At 52.0% G+C, this 16,952-nt stretch overlaps 1 protein-coding gene across 3 annotated transcripts in view; it reads right to left on the bottom strand.

Moving 5' to 3' along the window:
* Positions 1-5,921: 5,921 nt before the first annotated feature.
* Positions 5,922-16,952, bottom strand: part of LOC142068393 (putative ATP-dependent RNA helicase DDX10) — a 226,684-nt gene continuing 215,653 nt past the window's right edge. For all 3 annotated transcript variants that reach the window (XR_012666273.1, XR_012666274.1, XM_075123875.1), the window contains 2 exons: positions 7,168-7,228; positions 5,922-6,960 (listed from right to left, as the gene is read on the bottom strand). Coding sequence is in view for 1 of the 3 variants with exons in the window: in XM_075123875.1 (XP_074979976.1) it covers positions 6,818-6,960; positions 7,168-7,228 (204 nt within the window). In the remaining 2 variants the exon portion in view is untranslated. The remainder of the gene's footprint in view (positions 6,961-7,167; positions 7,229-16,952) is intronic.

The raw sequence follows: 16,952 nt of genomic DNA, 5'->3' as shown, positions 1-16,952 counted from the left end.
GCTCTGAGAGAACAAAACAGTATTTTCAGTGTTTATGGTTCTTTACTGAAGCAGGTCTAATTCTTTATCGAAGAACAGGAAAAGAAAAGAATTCACAATATTGTTATCCCTTTTGACATGAGTAATTAGTGAATATTTTGGGTCTTGTGAGTTGTTTCCATTGGGGGAGAAATGGGTGATGGAGTCAGGTATTTTTTTGACACAATCCTGCTATTTACAAAGAATGTACACAAAGTTCTATTTCCCTAACGACAGCAGGAATAGTTTCTTGGCTCACAATTCCAAGCCTCTTTCTATCCAGCAGTCTACCCTAAAGCGCGCGTGCTCTCTCTCTCTCTCTCTCAACTTTTTCTGAGATCACACTACAAATACTTCTCTGGGGCTCCTTTGTGCTTCTGCGGTGTCACACTCCCTCTCTTCCTCCCCCCCGCCCAAACCCCATCTCCCTGCATTTGCATTCAGACCCTAGTGAAAGCCCCTTCCACTGTATGGCTCAACTCCTAGTCCAACTTTACTTGATGGTGACTTCTATTAAGTCAGCCATCTGTTCCACAAAAGAGCTTGATTGTTTTTACATTGATCCTGAATAAAGGACAACTGGTATGCCCACCAGCTTCAATAAGGCTTCCCCTTTCCCCAGCATAACTACCTGTTTTCATGTTGTTTTTATAAATCTGTATCTTGTACATGTCCACAAAACCCACAGCATTCTTTTATTTTTACTAACCTGAAACAGGATATTGAATGCACAATTTCAGTTACACCAATGTAAATCTGTGGTAATTCATTAGAATTAGTCCATATTTATCCTGGTGGCAAAATATGTTAGCACGTCACTAGAGAAAACATGACACTTTTTGATAATTGTTATTGTTGCCGGCACCCAGTGCCGAGAGCCTAAACAACAGCTGAGGTTGGTTCGCTACCCGCTGTGCTACACCCAATAATCACAACGGGGTGGAGAAGCAGAAAAGTTTATTTGCAGCTGCAAAAAGGTACAGGGAGAATAGAATCTCCAATCCTGCACCCAGAGCAGGAAGTTACACAGGCTTTTATACATCCTTTTTCCCAGCATACCTATCCAATAGCAAGCTGCCCTAAGTATCCATATAGCCAGCCAATCCAGTTCCCAGCTAGTGCCCTTGTTCTCTGTATCATTTGTTAAACTATACATAAAGCTGCTTTATTCAGCATTGTTCTTCCATATCTGCCCTGTTTGGCCTTGTTTAGTTTCAGGCAGTCTGACTCTGCAACATATTGTTGCAGATCCTCAGCATAACTGCTGCCAGTGCCTCCAGGCGCGGGGGCCAAGGACACTTGGGCCTAGTATGCAGAGCTGCTGCGAGTGCTTCCAGGCGGGCGGGGGGGGGGGGGGGGGGGGGGGAAGGACACCTGGACCTAGTGCGAGGGGGCCTCATCGACACTCGTGGTCTTCCATCCCCTCGAGTTACCTAGTGGCCATGCCCCAGTGTCCCACTGAACTCCCACATCTGAACTCCCAGCCAGAGCCCGTACGTGCTCCACCCACTAGAGGCCCTGATGCAGCAAGCCACCCCCATACAGCAAAACAAAACTACTTCCCCCATGGCATTAGGATGGCAAACGATAATAGAGAAAGATAAGAACTTGCTATAACAGGGGTCCTCCAACTTCATTGCACCACGACCCCCTTCTGACAACAAAAATTACTTCGCGACCCCAGGAGGGAGAACCAAACCCTGAGCCCGCCCAAGCCCTAGCTCCCCCGGGCCAGAAGGGGCCAAAGTCAAAACCCAAGGGCTTCAGGCCCAGGCAGGGGGCGGGGGGAGCTGTAACCTGATCCCAGGGCTGAAGCCCAAGTCTCAGCCCTGCTGCCCAGGGCTCAGGCTTGGGCTTCAGCCCTGGGCCCAGGCAAGTCTAACTCCAGCCCTGGCGACCCTATTAAAAAGGGATCCCGACCCACAGTTTGAGAACCGCTGTGCAGTAACATGCACTGATTATTGGTGATACTTGGTTTCCTCACAAAGACATGCACAAGGTTACATGGAACTCACCAGATGGTTAAACCACAAACCAGACTGAACACATGCCAGGAGACCGGGTTGTAGGCGGTCAGGCCTAGTGGTCAGAGTGGGAGTCATACCTAGTGGTGAGTGTCCAAATGCCAAAAGCAGGGATTGAGACAGGGCCAAAACCAAGAAGCAGGTCCAAAGATTAGAACTAGAGTCAGAATCCAAATGCCAGAGCCAAGAATCAAGTAGGGTGACCAGACAGCAAATGTGAAAAATCGGGATGGGGGTGGGGGGTAATAGGAACCTATATAAGAAAAAGACCCCCAGATCAGGACTGTTCCTATCAAATGGGGATATCTGGTCACTCTAGAATCAAGAGAGAGTTGGAGTCAGGAATCAGAGCCAAGGGTCAGAACCGGATCACCGGGGCCAGGGAAGAAGGGAGCAGGGCTTGTTCTGAGGAAGGAGCAAGGCTGGGTGTAGGACAGGATCTGGGCTGAAGCTGTGGAGGAGCAGAGCAAAAGCAGGGCTTGGCAAGAGCTGAGCCCAGGGAGGCAGAGAATCACTGAGCACCCAGCGAGCGACTGCTGCTGCTGAGTTTAAGAACCAGGCAGCTAACTTCTTCAGCCAATCTGGCAGGGTGGTCCAAGCAGGATAGTGTCGGAGGATGGTGCCGTGGGGAAGGCGAGCAGAGCTTCATCATCATGGGCTTGCTTCTGGACGGCGCCGTGCCTTGTGGGGCCGGAGGTCTATCTTGCCTGGTGGGAAACTGCGGTGCCATCATAGAATCATAGAATATCAGGGTTGGAAGGGACCGCAGGAGGTAACTAGTCCAACCCGCTGCTCAAAGCAGGACCAATCCCCAATTTGTGCCCCAGATCCCTAAATGGCCCCCTCAGGGATTGAACTCACAACCCTGGGTTTAGCAGGCCAATGCTCAAACCACTGAGCTATCCCTCCCCCTAGCAATCAAGTCCCTGGCCACCTCAAACGTGTCTAGGATGGAAGGGAGCTCCTGCTCCTCCACCTGGCACTCTCTAGCAGGAGGGTCCAGTGGCACCAGACTTGACGGATCCCTCTGCAGGCCCAAAGTCGACAGTGCTGATCCCTGCGCAGGACGCAGACCGCTTATGCTGTCAGACCCAGTGCTCTGACCATGGGTGAGCGCCCTCTAGTCATCTTCTTGTGCTGCTTAGGTGGCACCGGTGAGTGCGAGCCGTAGTTTCTCTAACAGAGGCCAGAGCGCTGCGCACAGAGGTGCTTAATGCCAAGTCCTGCGCGCCCAGAGCCGGCAGGGGACGGAGGGCTGCCTCCATAAGGAGTTCTTTGAGCCTGAAGTCCCTTTCTTTCTTTGTTCTCGGGCGGAGAACTTTGCAGATCTTGAAGCGAGCTGTTTGATGTGCTTTCCCCAGACACTTTAGGCAGGAGTCGTGGGGGTCGCCCATTGACATGAGCTTGTAGCAGGTCCCGCACGGCTTAAACTCTTGGGATGGAGGCATGTGCCGAACCCCAAGAGGGGAGGGAATTGGGCTTGGGGGAACCCCCCACTTCTATCGAACTAATTACTGAAAACTAACACTAACTAATTAACTATTTACAGGTTAACAGAAAGTCCCATCACTGGGGAAACTGCTTGCGGAGGCAAGAGAGACACACAGCTCCAACGACCGTCACAGGCAGGAAGAACGAATTGAAGAGGTGGCGGGTCGGCAGGGACCTATATACACCGCCATGAAGGCGCAGCTCCGGGGGCTCCACAGCTGACCCGACGGGTACTGCTTGGGGAAAAACCTTCCGACGACTGTGCACGCGGCATCCGCACACCTACTTGGAATCGACATGAGCAAGCACTCGAAGAACTTGGCAGATTCCCCCACAATGAAACCCTAATGCAGGGCAGTTTTACCGTTAATCTGTGCGTTAGATTAGGAGTCAGCAAGCACCTGACAGGGCTGTAGCCATGGGTGGGCCTGAGTGGGCTGCGGCCCACCCACTTAGCATCCAGGCCCACCCAGATCGGGGCTGGAGCCCCCCGAATCCACAGGCTGGGACTCCCAACACCGGGTCGGTGTCCATCCGCGTCCCGCTCCTGCCAGCGCCACGTGCTGCTGCCCTGGTCTCCAGCCCTGCCCCTGCAAGGTACACCCCCGCCCTCCCCCAGGCAGCCTCATGGTCAGGTGCCTGCTGAGCAGTGAAGGACGGCTGGAGATGGTGGGGGAGGCAGGTCTCCCTATCCCCAACCGCCCCGTCATTGCCCGCCCAGTTTCCCTGTCCTAGCTACGCCACTGCCTGTAAAGCTTTTCCTACAGAAGGAAAGTGCTCTCTTCAAATCACCACGCTGCCAGCAAAAATAGCTGAAGACTGGTTCTTATCAGCCTTCCCTTGAAACTTCAGCAAAGCCTTAAATACACCCAGGCCCTGGGAGAATTCATCTGAAAGGAGATCCCGACAAAGGTGGGGTGAAGTCAAGGGGTAGTCAGTCGTAGAGCAGAGGGTACAGTTTCTCAGCCAAGAAACAGGCCTTCTATCCCCAGTATTCCGCTAAGCTCTATTCACGCTGCCTCTACCACTAGCCGACCGCAGAAAACGTCTCATTGAAAAGCGGCTCTCTGACAAGGCCCCCTTTGTGCACCGGAAAGTGATCTCAGCAGGATTAGAATTAAATCCCATTTCCTTGACCCTTTTTAGGAACACTAGTCCAGCTGCTTCAGTCTCCAGAGTGCTTTAGAAGCATTCCCAAGAGCACCGGTGTGAGACAAGTCATCCCGTCGTACTCGTGGGGGAAAAGGCGGGCACACACAGCCTGACCCATTTCAGGCAAGTCACTTAATACTGAGAAAACTCTCAGGAGTCCTGCTAGAAGCTGCCGTTACGCAATAATGCTGAATTTACTCCATTTGCTTTTCCATGACAATCGTGTGATGCCACAAACCCAGGATAATGACACCATAGCAGGCTCAAATTCAAGGAGAGGAAGAACTGGGTTACAGTCTATGCATATATTTTATTCTCATGCAGAGACCCAATAACAACAATTGTATCTAACTCACTGATCCCCACTCCTCCAGCATCTGGACATCCCCTCACAGTCAGACCCCCCTGCTGAGCTCAATCTCCCCGCAACTCAACCCCCTCCCCCCACTGAGCCCCAACTACCTTCACCTGGACCCCCAATGCAGAATCCCATTACCTTTGCAGCCAGAACCCCCAACAAGCTCCTGGGCATCCAGATCACCCACTGAGCCGCCAGCTCCCAGATTGCCCCACACAGAACTCCCTCACCCCACAGTTGGATTCCTTCCAACTCGGATCCCGCCTTGTGAGCCTCCCTGTCCACACCTGGTGCACCTGGCATGGTGGGGCAGGACTCTGGGGTGTTTCTGGGGCAGACCGGATCCTTGCATTGTGTCAGGGTTGGGTACAGCCTCACCGGTGAGTCCGTGTCCCCTGGGGGCGGGAGGGGGGGGGAGGAGGCGGCTGCACAATGATCTCCCACCTCTGTGCAGCCAGTGGCTTGTGCTGGAGCCTCCACATTTAATTAACAAATAAAATTTGCAGAATTTTAAAATATTGTGCACAGAATTTTTCATTTTTGGGTGTAGAATGCCCTTAGCAGTACTGGGCGCACACCTACAAGGCAGTACCATGGCTGAAACAGAGCACTCCAACTAAAGGTACAGCAGCCATGATGCAGGTCCACTTCTGCTATTACAGATTCACACGCTGTCAAATTGTTGTGTTCAGCTGTACAACAAAAGGATTTCACCAGAGCTGACGTGATACCCCTACTCATGGTGATTTCCACAGCCACACAGGAGAACAAAACTTGTTTTCTAACCTCCTTCTATATGACACTAAATCCCAGTTATCACTAGGCCCCTTCTCTACAAATCCCTTTAAATGCGTGGACCTCAACATGCATACAATTGTTTCAAGAGCTCTAGTTCTCAATTACTGATATAAATTAAGCAACCTCATTTTCCTTTCTACAGTATGCAGAAGATTGTTTCCCCCCACCCCCTTCCAAAACTTAGACATTTATTTCCGAATCAGCATGAATGAGATCTAGCATAAAGCACATTCCGGTTTCTGAGAGCTTGCCTAAATACCCATTTCTGTTCCCACTCTTTTGTCATTGACTTTAATGCAAGTGGATTGGGCCCTAAACTAATAATCTACATTGAATGCTTATCACTAATCTCATCATTTAAAACCAAATTAAGCCCTCCCAACCTGATCACCATTGATTGAGGGAACAATTTAGATGCCAACTTGAAAAATCCCTTTCTAGAATACTAAAGAAAATAAATGCAAAGCCTAACTTTCCAGCTGAACCACTAGGAACTTTTATCCTATAAGGAATATTGGTTGTGAGCCAATTTTCAGTCTATTTTGCAAACCATTTTCATGAACTCTAGCCTAACCTACAATGAACAATGTATTACATATTTAGTGAAGATTAATTGTAAAGAGGTTCCTTGATCAATTTTACACTTATTCCATACAGACATTCAGTTTTAAATAATTTTAGCAGACAACTATATGGGTAAAGGACTATCAAGAAAAAACTTTTTTGAAAAAAAATCAGTCTTAATAAAAATGTCAGAACAAGATATCAAAGTGTCAAAACATTTCTAGAGACAAAAATATACCCAGGCCATCTTACAAAACCTCAGACAGCAATACGTACGTCAGTCTCTCATAGCTTTACGTGAACAAATATTACAGTCAAATTATACGTCTCCTCCTGGCCCAGGTGAACCAAAATATGCTGTTTACTGTCCAATACCTTCACTTTACGTAAGCTCAAGCTTCCAATGAGAAGGTCAGTTACTTGCTGGGATAATAAATGCCAAGGTTTTGCCTGATCCAGTCTTTGCAGCTCCAAGTACATCTTTACCTTGCAACGACAAGCCTATGGTCTGCCTCTGTATCTCAGTAACCATGCGATACTGTGCTTCTTGCAAACCTAGTATTTGGGAGAGAAAAAAAAAGATTCTTACTTTTTGCCTTGGATAATGATACATTTTCCCATAAGGAAAAATACTGCAGGTGGCAACATTATCTTGGAACTCTGATATTTAAAAACAAAAACTCCTGAAACAGCCAATGAAGAAGACTGATGAAAATTGGTCTTCTATTCCAATACTTTCCGAAGAACTGTTGGTGTACTTACCTTTCAGTGTTTTGTTTGACAATGGGAAATCTGAAAATCTTTCAATTTCATTTGGGCTGATCTGAAACAAAAGGATTTAATCAATGCTAGAATATAAGAATACCATGGGATTGAAATGATATCCTTTTCATTTGCTGGTAACGTTGGTAGAATTTTTAGTGGGTTAATTCTAGGAGTACCTGGCAATCAACCGCAACCAGCTCACTGGAGGTAAAAGGTCTACACATAGGCATAGTTTGACTTCTACATTTGGGGGGCCAGCTTCAGTCAGGCCAACAGGACTCTGCATGGGGGGAGGGGGATGCGCAAATTCCACAACTGTCGAGGCCTGCAGTTTGGGGAGGAGGGGCAACCCTCCCACCCCACAAACTACACCCTTGCATCTACATGAGGTTTACCTAACCCTGACAATTTTTCCTAATCTAGACACATTTTAAAATGTGGAAAGTGGAGCAAAAGATGCACTTATCATGGCTCTTTTATGTACAGTAGCAGTTCAATCTAAGGTCTTCAGAGACATCCAATTGTAAGGATAATCTAAGATACATAATCAAGGTTTAAGCATTCCATATGCTGCTTGCCAAAAAGCCCAAGCCATGACATGCAATTAAATGTTCATACTAAATAGACGATAAAACAATATCAAACCTAGGAGCAGAATTTCTCTAGATTTTTCTGAAGCTGTCCCACCACTGGGGACTCTCTGCTTCTCTCCCTCCCCCATCCCCAGGGCCCCTGTGCTTCCCCACCCCCACCCCTCGACTGACCTCTTCCTTGCCTGCCCACCCCCAGACACCCTAGTGCAGTGGAGGAAATAGACCACAGGAGCTGGAGGAGGGCACCTGCATGGCGCAGCAGGTAAGAGCTCCGACTATGTGCCACGAACAGGCCTCTGGTATGGAACTCGAGATGGAGGTGCCCCTCCACCCTCCCTAAATGGCAGTCCTGGCCAAGGCTCCCACGGCTTCCCCGCAGCTGTTTGTGTCATCCCCACACCTTTGCAGGGTGGGTGCAGCAACAGGGGCAAGAGTCGCCAACTGGCTGTATGGAGGTGGGAGATCACCCTGAAGCCCCGCGCCTCCCCTGAGACATGGACTCAGAGGTGAGGCTGCACCCGACCCTGACACAGTGCCAGGGCTGAGCCTCTCCAGAAACACACAGGGACTCTGCCCATCCGCACTGAGCTGTAATGTATCTATAGCCTGAAAAAGAAAACTCAGAGAGAAGGGAAGAAGCAGCTGATAGGGATGGGAGAGAATGGGGATGGACGGATGGAGAGAATGGTATTGGTTCCCTCTAACTAGACAGCAGGGATGGGTTTGTGTCTTGGAGAGAAGACGGTTTCCATTCTTCTCAGCAGACTGGGAAACCATCAAATTAAAGAGGCACTTTGTAGCCAAGTCTAACAGAAAAATGTGTGAGTCTCAAATAACATTCAGGGAGAACACCTGAGCAGGAAGCCCTTCTCCTCCACCAGTAGTGAAGTAAAAGGGGTGGGATTTGGCGTTCCCACCACAGCACAGCCCTTGGACTCCACTGAGTAGGAAAGGAATCATTTGAAGCAAACTCTGGTTAGTAGGTTTAGTCCTCTGGTTATTAGATGTGTGGTTGTGACTCTTGATAACACTTTATGATCATCTGGTGCCTTTTATCCAGACGGATTTCAGTGCTTTACACATGGTATTATTTTATCCTTTGCTGAATTGCAGCCAGGCCTTTGATGGAACATGTCTGGCAACCTTCACTACATGTGGGGTGAAGCGCAGAGTAATCTATCTATTTGAGACGGCTGTGTGGGCATGAGTGTATGCTTTCCTCCATTAGGCTTGTTTCACTCTTGTGAGCAAAACCCATAATTGGTGGGGTATTCTTGTATTGGGTTTTGTCACGTTTGCGATGGAGCACACTATGAGACTGAGAACAGCAGCGATAAACTTTCTGTTATTACTAGGGCCCTATCAAATTCACAGTCCATTCTGGTCAATTTCATGGCCATAGGATTTGAAAATAAGACAATTCCACATTTTCGGAAGTTTACCCCTGAAATTTCAGGCTGTTGTAATAGTGGGGGCCCCAACCCAAAAGGGGATGGGGGAGTGTTGCAAGGCTGCTCTAGGGGCATTGCAGGATTGACACCCTCACTTCTCTGCTGCCTTCAGCAGGGATGGAGACCCCCTGCATCCAGACCTACCCCCACAGAGTCCCCCCTGCATCTGGATCTGTGCTGAGCTCCCCCTCCCTGCATCCAGACCCATGCTCTGACTAGCCCCCTGCACCTGGACCATCCCAAATGAGCCCCCCATCCCACTGAACCCCCCAGCACCTGGACCCTCATGCTGAGTCCTCAGCACCCAGCCTCCCCTGCTGACCCCCAACCACCTTCATCTGGACCCCCTGCACAGTCCCATTCCCCCTGCACCCGGAACCCTCACTTCTGAGTCCCGGCCTGCGACCAACACGTGCAAATTAGGGCCCGCGGGACCGGCCTGTCCGGCCCGCCTGAGCTCCCGGCCAAGGAGGCGAGCCCCGGCCCCTCCCCCGACCGCCCTCCCCCCATCCAACGCCCCCGGCTCCCTGACTCTCTCCGCAAACCCCTGCCCCTCATCCAATCCCGCCCCCCGCTCGCCGGAGCCGGTCCCGCCGCTGCAACGCTCCATGGCAGGAGCAGCGGGCAGAGGGCGAGCGGCTGCGGGGGAGGGACCGGGGTTCGCTCCCCGGCCGGGAGCTCAGGCGGCCGGACAGGACGTGGGCAAACGACGTCTGGCCCGCAGGACCGTCCTGTCCAATCCCCGGCCCCTCCCCCGCTGCCTCCCCTCCCCCGGGGTGTGGATAGGGGACAGGGAGTGGGGGGGGTTGGGGTCCCGGGGGCAGTTAGGGTGTGGGGGTCTCCGGAGGGGGCGGTCAGGGGACAGGGAGCAGGGGGTTGGATGGTTCGGGGATTCTGAGAGGGGCAGTCAGGGGGCGGGAAGTGGGAGGGGGTGGATAAGGGTGGGGGCCATGCTATTTGGGGAGGCCCAGCCTTCCCTACCCGGCCCTCCATACCATTTTTCAACCCCATGTGGCCCTCGGGCCAAAAAGTTTGCCCACCCCTGCCTTAGTGACACAGTGGGCCTGGCTCATGGCTCTGAGAGTGAAGGCGCAGCCTGGCCAGTTGGAAACTGGTCCATGAGATCTCTGTGCTTCTCTGAGCCATGTGGCTCCTGATCATCGTCAGCTCTCAGACACGCCAGCATGACCCCCGGTCTGAGTCCTGTAGGCCTAGAGAGTGCTAAGCCCCTGCTGTGCCCTGTGATTCTGCTGCAGAGAACGACAACCTCCGGCCTTCTCAATGCGGCTCTCCCCTCTCCTGCCTGGGACCTGACCCTTAAAGCACGCTTCCCCGGATTTGTATTAGGCGTGTTTTGTAGGTTGTGAAACTGAGGCACAGAGAGGCCAAATGACTCTCCCAAAGTCACAGAGGGAGTTGGTGGCAGAGCTGAGCATGACAACCTGGAGTCCTGGTCCCCTGCCCACCAGGGGAGATGGTGCTCCACAACCCCCCGTGTCTTATCTGGTTTGACCTACATGGTTCCAGAGAAGGCCTGGCTGTTCACCTGCCTTTGTAGGGGCAATGTGCATGAAAGGCCAGGATTCCCTGAGCCTGGGAGGGAATCTGTTACCCTGAGTAATGGTGGGGCAGAAGGGGATTGAAGGCCAGAGCCTGAGAGGTGAGAGTCGAGAGGCTGCTCCCCTGTGTCCACTGCTAACTCTCCCCCTTGAGCGTGTTGCTTTGGGCCAGGTCTGGCAGAGCTGCACCCAGTAGCGGGTTTGCGGTGGCCGTGGCGTCTCCGATGAAAGGCCGAGTATTAATAACAGGTGCCCACCATACCGGCGAGCTGCCTGAGTGCCAGGCTGTGGGTCCAGGGCCAGGAAACGTGCTCGGGAACGGGCACTCGTGCAGCCCGCGGAGCTAACCTAGGGGCGGCTGTGTGTGAGGAGCCCAGCTTGGCTGTGCCAGACCCCCTGTGTCCTAGTGCATGGGCAGCAATGCGGACGCACTAACGGCCAGACGAGAGCAGAGCCTGGGTATTCGGGCTGCTGCTCACAGCTGGTGTGGACACGCTGCCTCCTTTGCTATGCGAGAGACATGCCTGGCACTTCCCACCCAGACGCCCTGCGCAGCTCTCAGCAGGAGCCCGGCCTTTACACCCTGCTGCAGCTGCATTTCCTGCTCCTGCTGCTGCTGGAAGGGCGGATGCTGGTTCCTGATGGGGAGCATCCGGCAGTGCCCGTTCTGCTGGGGCCAGTCACCAGGGCAAAGTGTACTTGGCAACGAATTGAAAAGAGAAAATGGCAGAATGAATGCCAAGCCGGATACCAGTGCTTCTGGGAATGCCAGCCTGGGCCCCAACTCCAGCTAAGGAGGGTGGCAGATCTCCTGCCTTCAGAAGCCTGTCTGTGGCCAACTCCCCCTTCTGTCTGAACAGCGGCATGCAATGCTGTCAGCCCCTCTGGGGATGCAGTCAGCGTCCATCTCACAGTTGTCTTGTGGCTGATCTGCCCAGCGTGGGGGCTGCTTTATTGGGGTGTTGAGTTCCCTCCTTTGCCCGGCACCAGCTCTCACTAAGGCTGTTGGCCTTCTGGAGCATCCTCCTTTGCATCTAGCTTGCAGCCGAAGGCACAAACCTCGTGCACAGGAGCAAGTTGACACCTCGCTGCCTCCCACCGGGCATTGCCATCCTGTGCAGGGGTGAGGTCACTCCCTGAGCAGTTCTCCTCACACGTCGCTGCTCCCCACTTGGAGTCTCTTTTTCGCATTGCCCTTCTCAGCTAATGTGTTGTGTGTGGACACAGCCCCTAATGTGAACAAAGACCTGGACCCTGCAGCTCCAGGCCAGGCCACGATTGAAGAGATGCCATCAGCGTGGGGCTCGCACCAGCTGCTGGGCAAGAGGGACCCTGGCTTTGATTCTACCTGGCAGTTCCTGTGGTCCTAAACAGCAGCAGGTTCAGGAGAGTGGGTGTTCTGCACTTGTTAGACTCTGCAATGAGCTCTGGGAGCGGGCAGGGAGAGTGGGTGGGTGGTGGGGGGGGCTATGTCTGCACTGCAGTGAACCCCATAGCTGGCCTGGGTCAGCTGACTTGGGCTGAGGGGCTATAAAACTGCTGGCTGGGGGACCTGTGCTCTGCTTCCCTGCAGAGAGGTGGGGGAAATCTCCTCCTCGGTTGCTAGGTGTGACTGCCCTGGCTTTTGGGCCTCCCCTTGTCTTTTCAGATCCTCCACTGACACGGGTCAGTTTCAACCAGTCCTTAATGACCCATTCATTGAACTTCAGACAGCGTGACCCAACACCTCTTAAGAACGGCCATACAGGGTCGGACCAAAGGTCCATCCAGCCCATATCCTGTCTTCCAGCAGTGCCAAGTGCTGGAACTAGGAGTGCTGGGGGTGTGGCAGAACCCTCTTGCTTGAAGTGGTTTCCCTCATATCGTGCATTTAGTTTTGCTCAGTGGCTTTGAGCACCTCCACTATAAAAATGGTGCCAATGCCCCTACCAGTGCCAGACGCTTCAGAGAGAATGACCAGAAGAAGGCAATTTTGAGTGATCCGTCCCCATCATCCAGTCCCAGGTTCTGGTGTTCGGTGGTTTAGGGACACCCAGAGCACGGGGTTGCATCCCTGACCATCTTGGCTAATAGTCATGGATGGACCTGTCCTCCAGGAACTTCTCTCATTCTTTTTGAACCCAGCTGTATTTCTGGCCTTCACAACATCCCCTGCCAATGAGTTCAACAGCTTGTCTGTGCACTGTGAAGAAGTACTTCCTTATGGTAGTTTTAACCCACTGCCGATAAATGTCATTGGGTGACCCCCTGGTTCTTCTGACATGTGAAGAGAGAACGAACATTTCCTTCTTCATTCTTTTCACACCACTGGTGATTTTATAGACCTCCCATTGTTGTCAATTTCTCCAAGCTTGTGAAAAGTCCCAGTCTTTTTAATTTCCCCTCCTACGGGAAGCTGTTCTACCCCCTTCATCATTTATCTTGCCCTTCTCGGTACCCTTTCCAACTCTAAGATACCTTTTTTGAGATGGGTCAATCATCTGTGCATAGTATACAACTTGTGGGCATGCCATGGATTTATATAGAGACATTATGGCATCTTCTGTCTCATTCTCTATCCCTTTCCTCATGGTTGCTAACATTCTGTTCGCTTTTTTGACTGCTGCTGCACACTGAGCAGATGCTTTCAGAGAACTATCCACAGTGAGCCCAGGATCTTTCTTGAGTGGTAACAGCTCATCATTGATATGATAAACCCCTCTCATTTTATATGTATTGTGGGGATTATGTTTTCCAATGAGCATTACTTTGCACTTACCAACATGGAATTTCATCTGCCATTTTGTTGCCCAGTCACCCAGTTGTCTGAGATGCCTTTGTAATTCTTCACGGTCTGCTTTGGACTTATCTGTCTTGAGTAAGTTTCTATCATTTGCACTTTTTGCCACATCACCATTTACCCCCTTTTCTAGATCATTTATGAATATGTTGAACATCACTAGTCCCCGTACAGATCCCTGGGGGACACCACTGTTTACCTCTCTCCATTCTGAATATTGACCATTTATTCCTATCCTTTGCTTCCTGTCTTTTAAGTTACTGATCCATGAGAGGACTTTCCCTCTTATCCCGTGAGTGCTTACTTTGCTTAGGACCCCCACCAAAGGCTCTTTGTCAAAGGCTTTCTGAAAGTCCAGGAACCTCATGTCTCCTGCTTTGCCCCATGGGCATTTTAACCCTCTGGACCCATTGGGTAACAGTGTGAAGTGCAGAGGGAAACTGAGGCATGCATAGAATTAATTAAAAATATTACAGAAAATTCCCACTTTATTATGCTCTGGTAGGTTTTAAACCTGATGCTGCACATGGAAATGTGTCCAACTGTCTCTCAGGCATGGGCCATGCCCCTTGTGTGCTCCTTTCTCCCCAATATCACACTTGTGACAGAGTGCTCCTAAGCAGGGCACATCTGGGCACCTGGGAACAGAGCTGAGCCTCCCCTGAGCACAGCCAAGGTCACTGACTCTCAGGAGAACTGGTGGCTTTCTTAAAGTCCCAGCTCCTGGAGTCATGTGAATTTGTGAGAATTCCAGTTTTTCCTTAGCCAATGAAGTCAGTGTCCAGCGCTCATGGCTGGGGAGCACAGTCCAGCAGCTCCATGGAGGGATGAATAAAGAATCCAAACTGATCAGTTTTGTAATCCCATGATTTTGGGGGCCTCACTTCTGAGCTCTGAAGCTGGTGACGCTGCATAGATGGTGGGCTCTATGTGCCTATTAGCTCCAAAGTACGCTAGCAACAACCCGCACAGAGATGTCCTCTGAAGTAGCTGACAGTGTTAATGAGGGGAGCTGCAAGGCTTAGCTGAGCCACTGGGTGGGTTGTGGGGTGGGATGCTGGGTGGGGCAGGGCAGGCTGGAGAGAGTGAGGTGGCAAGTGGGGAAGACTGATTGGGCGGCGGAGGGAAGGCTGGCTGAGGGTGTCAGGGAAGGCTTGTGGGGAAGGGGTGGGGCGGTGGCAGCAGCAGGTGCTGGAAGGAGGGTGGCAGGCACTGGGTGGGAAGTTGAGGGGGTGTTGGTTGCGGGAGGCTGGGTTGGGGGAAGCAGGTGCTGGGTGGGAAAAATTGGGGGGCTGAGACATGGGGGGCATGGGCGGTGGGCTAGGAGGCGCAAAGGCTAGGCTGGGATTGGCAGATGCCTGGCAGGGAAGGCTGGGCTGGTGGGGTGGGGAAGGCCACGGCCACTTTGCTTGGCCTTTCCACACAGCATCTGTCTGTCCAGCCCCGTTATCAGGGCGTGGGCTCGCTTGCTGATCAGTCTTCAGAGGCTGTTGCTGCAGTGCAAAGGCAATCAAGAGCTGGATTAACCTGACTGCTTCTGCTCCATGCCTCAGTGTGCATCCTGCATGAGAGCCGGCAGAGGGACCCTTGCGTCCTGAGCAAAGCTCCCTGCCAAGGGGTTCTCCCAGGCAGCCTTTCCTTCTGTGCCAGAGCTTTGGGGTGAGAGGAGATGGCTGCCCTGGCAGGAATCTGGGGTGAGAGGAGATGGCTGCCCTGGCAGGAATCTGGGGTGAGAGGAGATGGCTGCCCTGGCAGGAATCTGGGGTGAGAGGAGATGGCTGCCCTGGCACGAATCTGGGTCCCATTGATCCAACACCCTTTGTCCCTTGGGTGGCTGTTAACATCATCACGGGCTCGTCTGTGAGCCTGTGTGGGATAGAGGGCGGCTGCTGTTCATTGATCCCTCACCCTCGTTATCTGTAGCCTCTTCCTGGCCGATAAGGGGGCTCGAGGGTGAGGGCAGGGCGGGGCCTGGAGCCTGAGCTTTGGCAACCTGCCACCGACTGCCATGCCGGTGTTACGGTAACACCAGGACTCTGATTTGAACTCTGCTTCATGCTGTCACCTCGGGCCTGGAGCTTCGCCACCTGGCGTTCGCCTGAAGGTGGCGAGTGGTTTTCTTCTAATGTCTGAGCCAAATCGGTGCAGCTGTTTGAGTCCCACAAGGTGGGTCTCTACGCTGTGATGTGGAGAATGAACTCTGCGGGTGGGGCAAGGGCTCTGCTGCTGGGGCAGCGGGGGCCTGCTCGCCAGGCCAGTTCTCTAAAGTCAGCCTTTGTATCTTAAGAACATAAGTGTAACCTTTCTGCCTGTCAGAGTTGGCAGCAACAAGGGCCGGGTTCAGTATCTAGGGGATCCATTCCAATAACACAATGGAAAACCGGCTCGAGCCCCCACCCAGTGACCTGGGACAAATATATACCACCCCCGCTGGGCGCCTCTATGAGGCAATATTTCCCCTCTCGCAAGCACAGAGTCTGAGTGTAGCAAAAAGCCTTTTAATAACAGAGAGAAACAATGTGGCATTATGTTGGGGAAACACCACCAACAGGATTCATAACACAACCCATGAGCAAAAAACCCACCCCAAGCAAATTGGGGCATGCCCTTTCCCTTTGGTTCTTGAGTTCAGCAACTCAAAATCACCCAAAGTCCCGAAAGTCCAACGACCCAAAAGTCTCTGTCCCTGGTCAGGGCAGCCCCAGAGTTCAAAAGTTTATCTGCAGAGTTTTACCTCCCAACCTGGGTGGAGACTGGGGTTAAGGGGCACCTTACATGGTCCAAAGCTGATGGCCCCACCTCTCCATGGGGCTCTGCTTTGCCAGCCACCCCATGAGTTGCTCTAGGCATCCAACAAACTGCTCTGCTCCCCGAGCCGCTCTGCTCCGCTCGCCATCCCGCAACTGCTCCACCATATATCTTCAGCCTCCCCCACTACTTAACACAACACTCAGTGATTTCAGCTCTGAGTAAGTTTAGCTCTTTCATGATTTCAACTTGTAGTAGGGGAGCCTCAGTGTGGGTGCACCATTAGCCCAAAGTGAATTCAGCTCAGCAGCCTGTGACTAGACTCCTAATGGAATCAAAATTATAGTGGAAAGAGGAAGAAGTGCAATTAGCACGTAAGGCCCTCACGAAAGGGGGGGCGGGGGGCATACCACCAAGTATTAATACCTGTCCCCAGCCTCTCTCCCTTCACAGAGTTTTGGGACCCATGTTCCTTGCCTAGCGAGTGAAACTTAGTTGATGGAGAGTCCCTCCATCATAACAAAAGGCCAAGTACAGTTCCATTGTCCTTGATTCCCATAATCAGGGTAATAACAATTTATTCTTCCTGCCCCAATAACAGAGACAATGGGGATCCCACAGCAGCCAAAGTGACCATTTGGGCAGCTATGGC

Source organism: Caretta caretta, chromosome 28 (assembly GCF_965140235.1).
Source record: "Caretta caretta isolate rCarCar2 chromosome 28, rCarCar1.hap1, whole genome shotgun sequence".
Lineage (NCBI taxonomy): Eukaryota > Metazoa > Chordata > Testudines > Cheloniidae > Caretta > Caretta caretta.
This window is presented reverse-complemented; position numbering and strand designations above follow the sequence as displayed.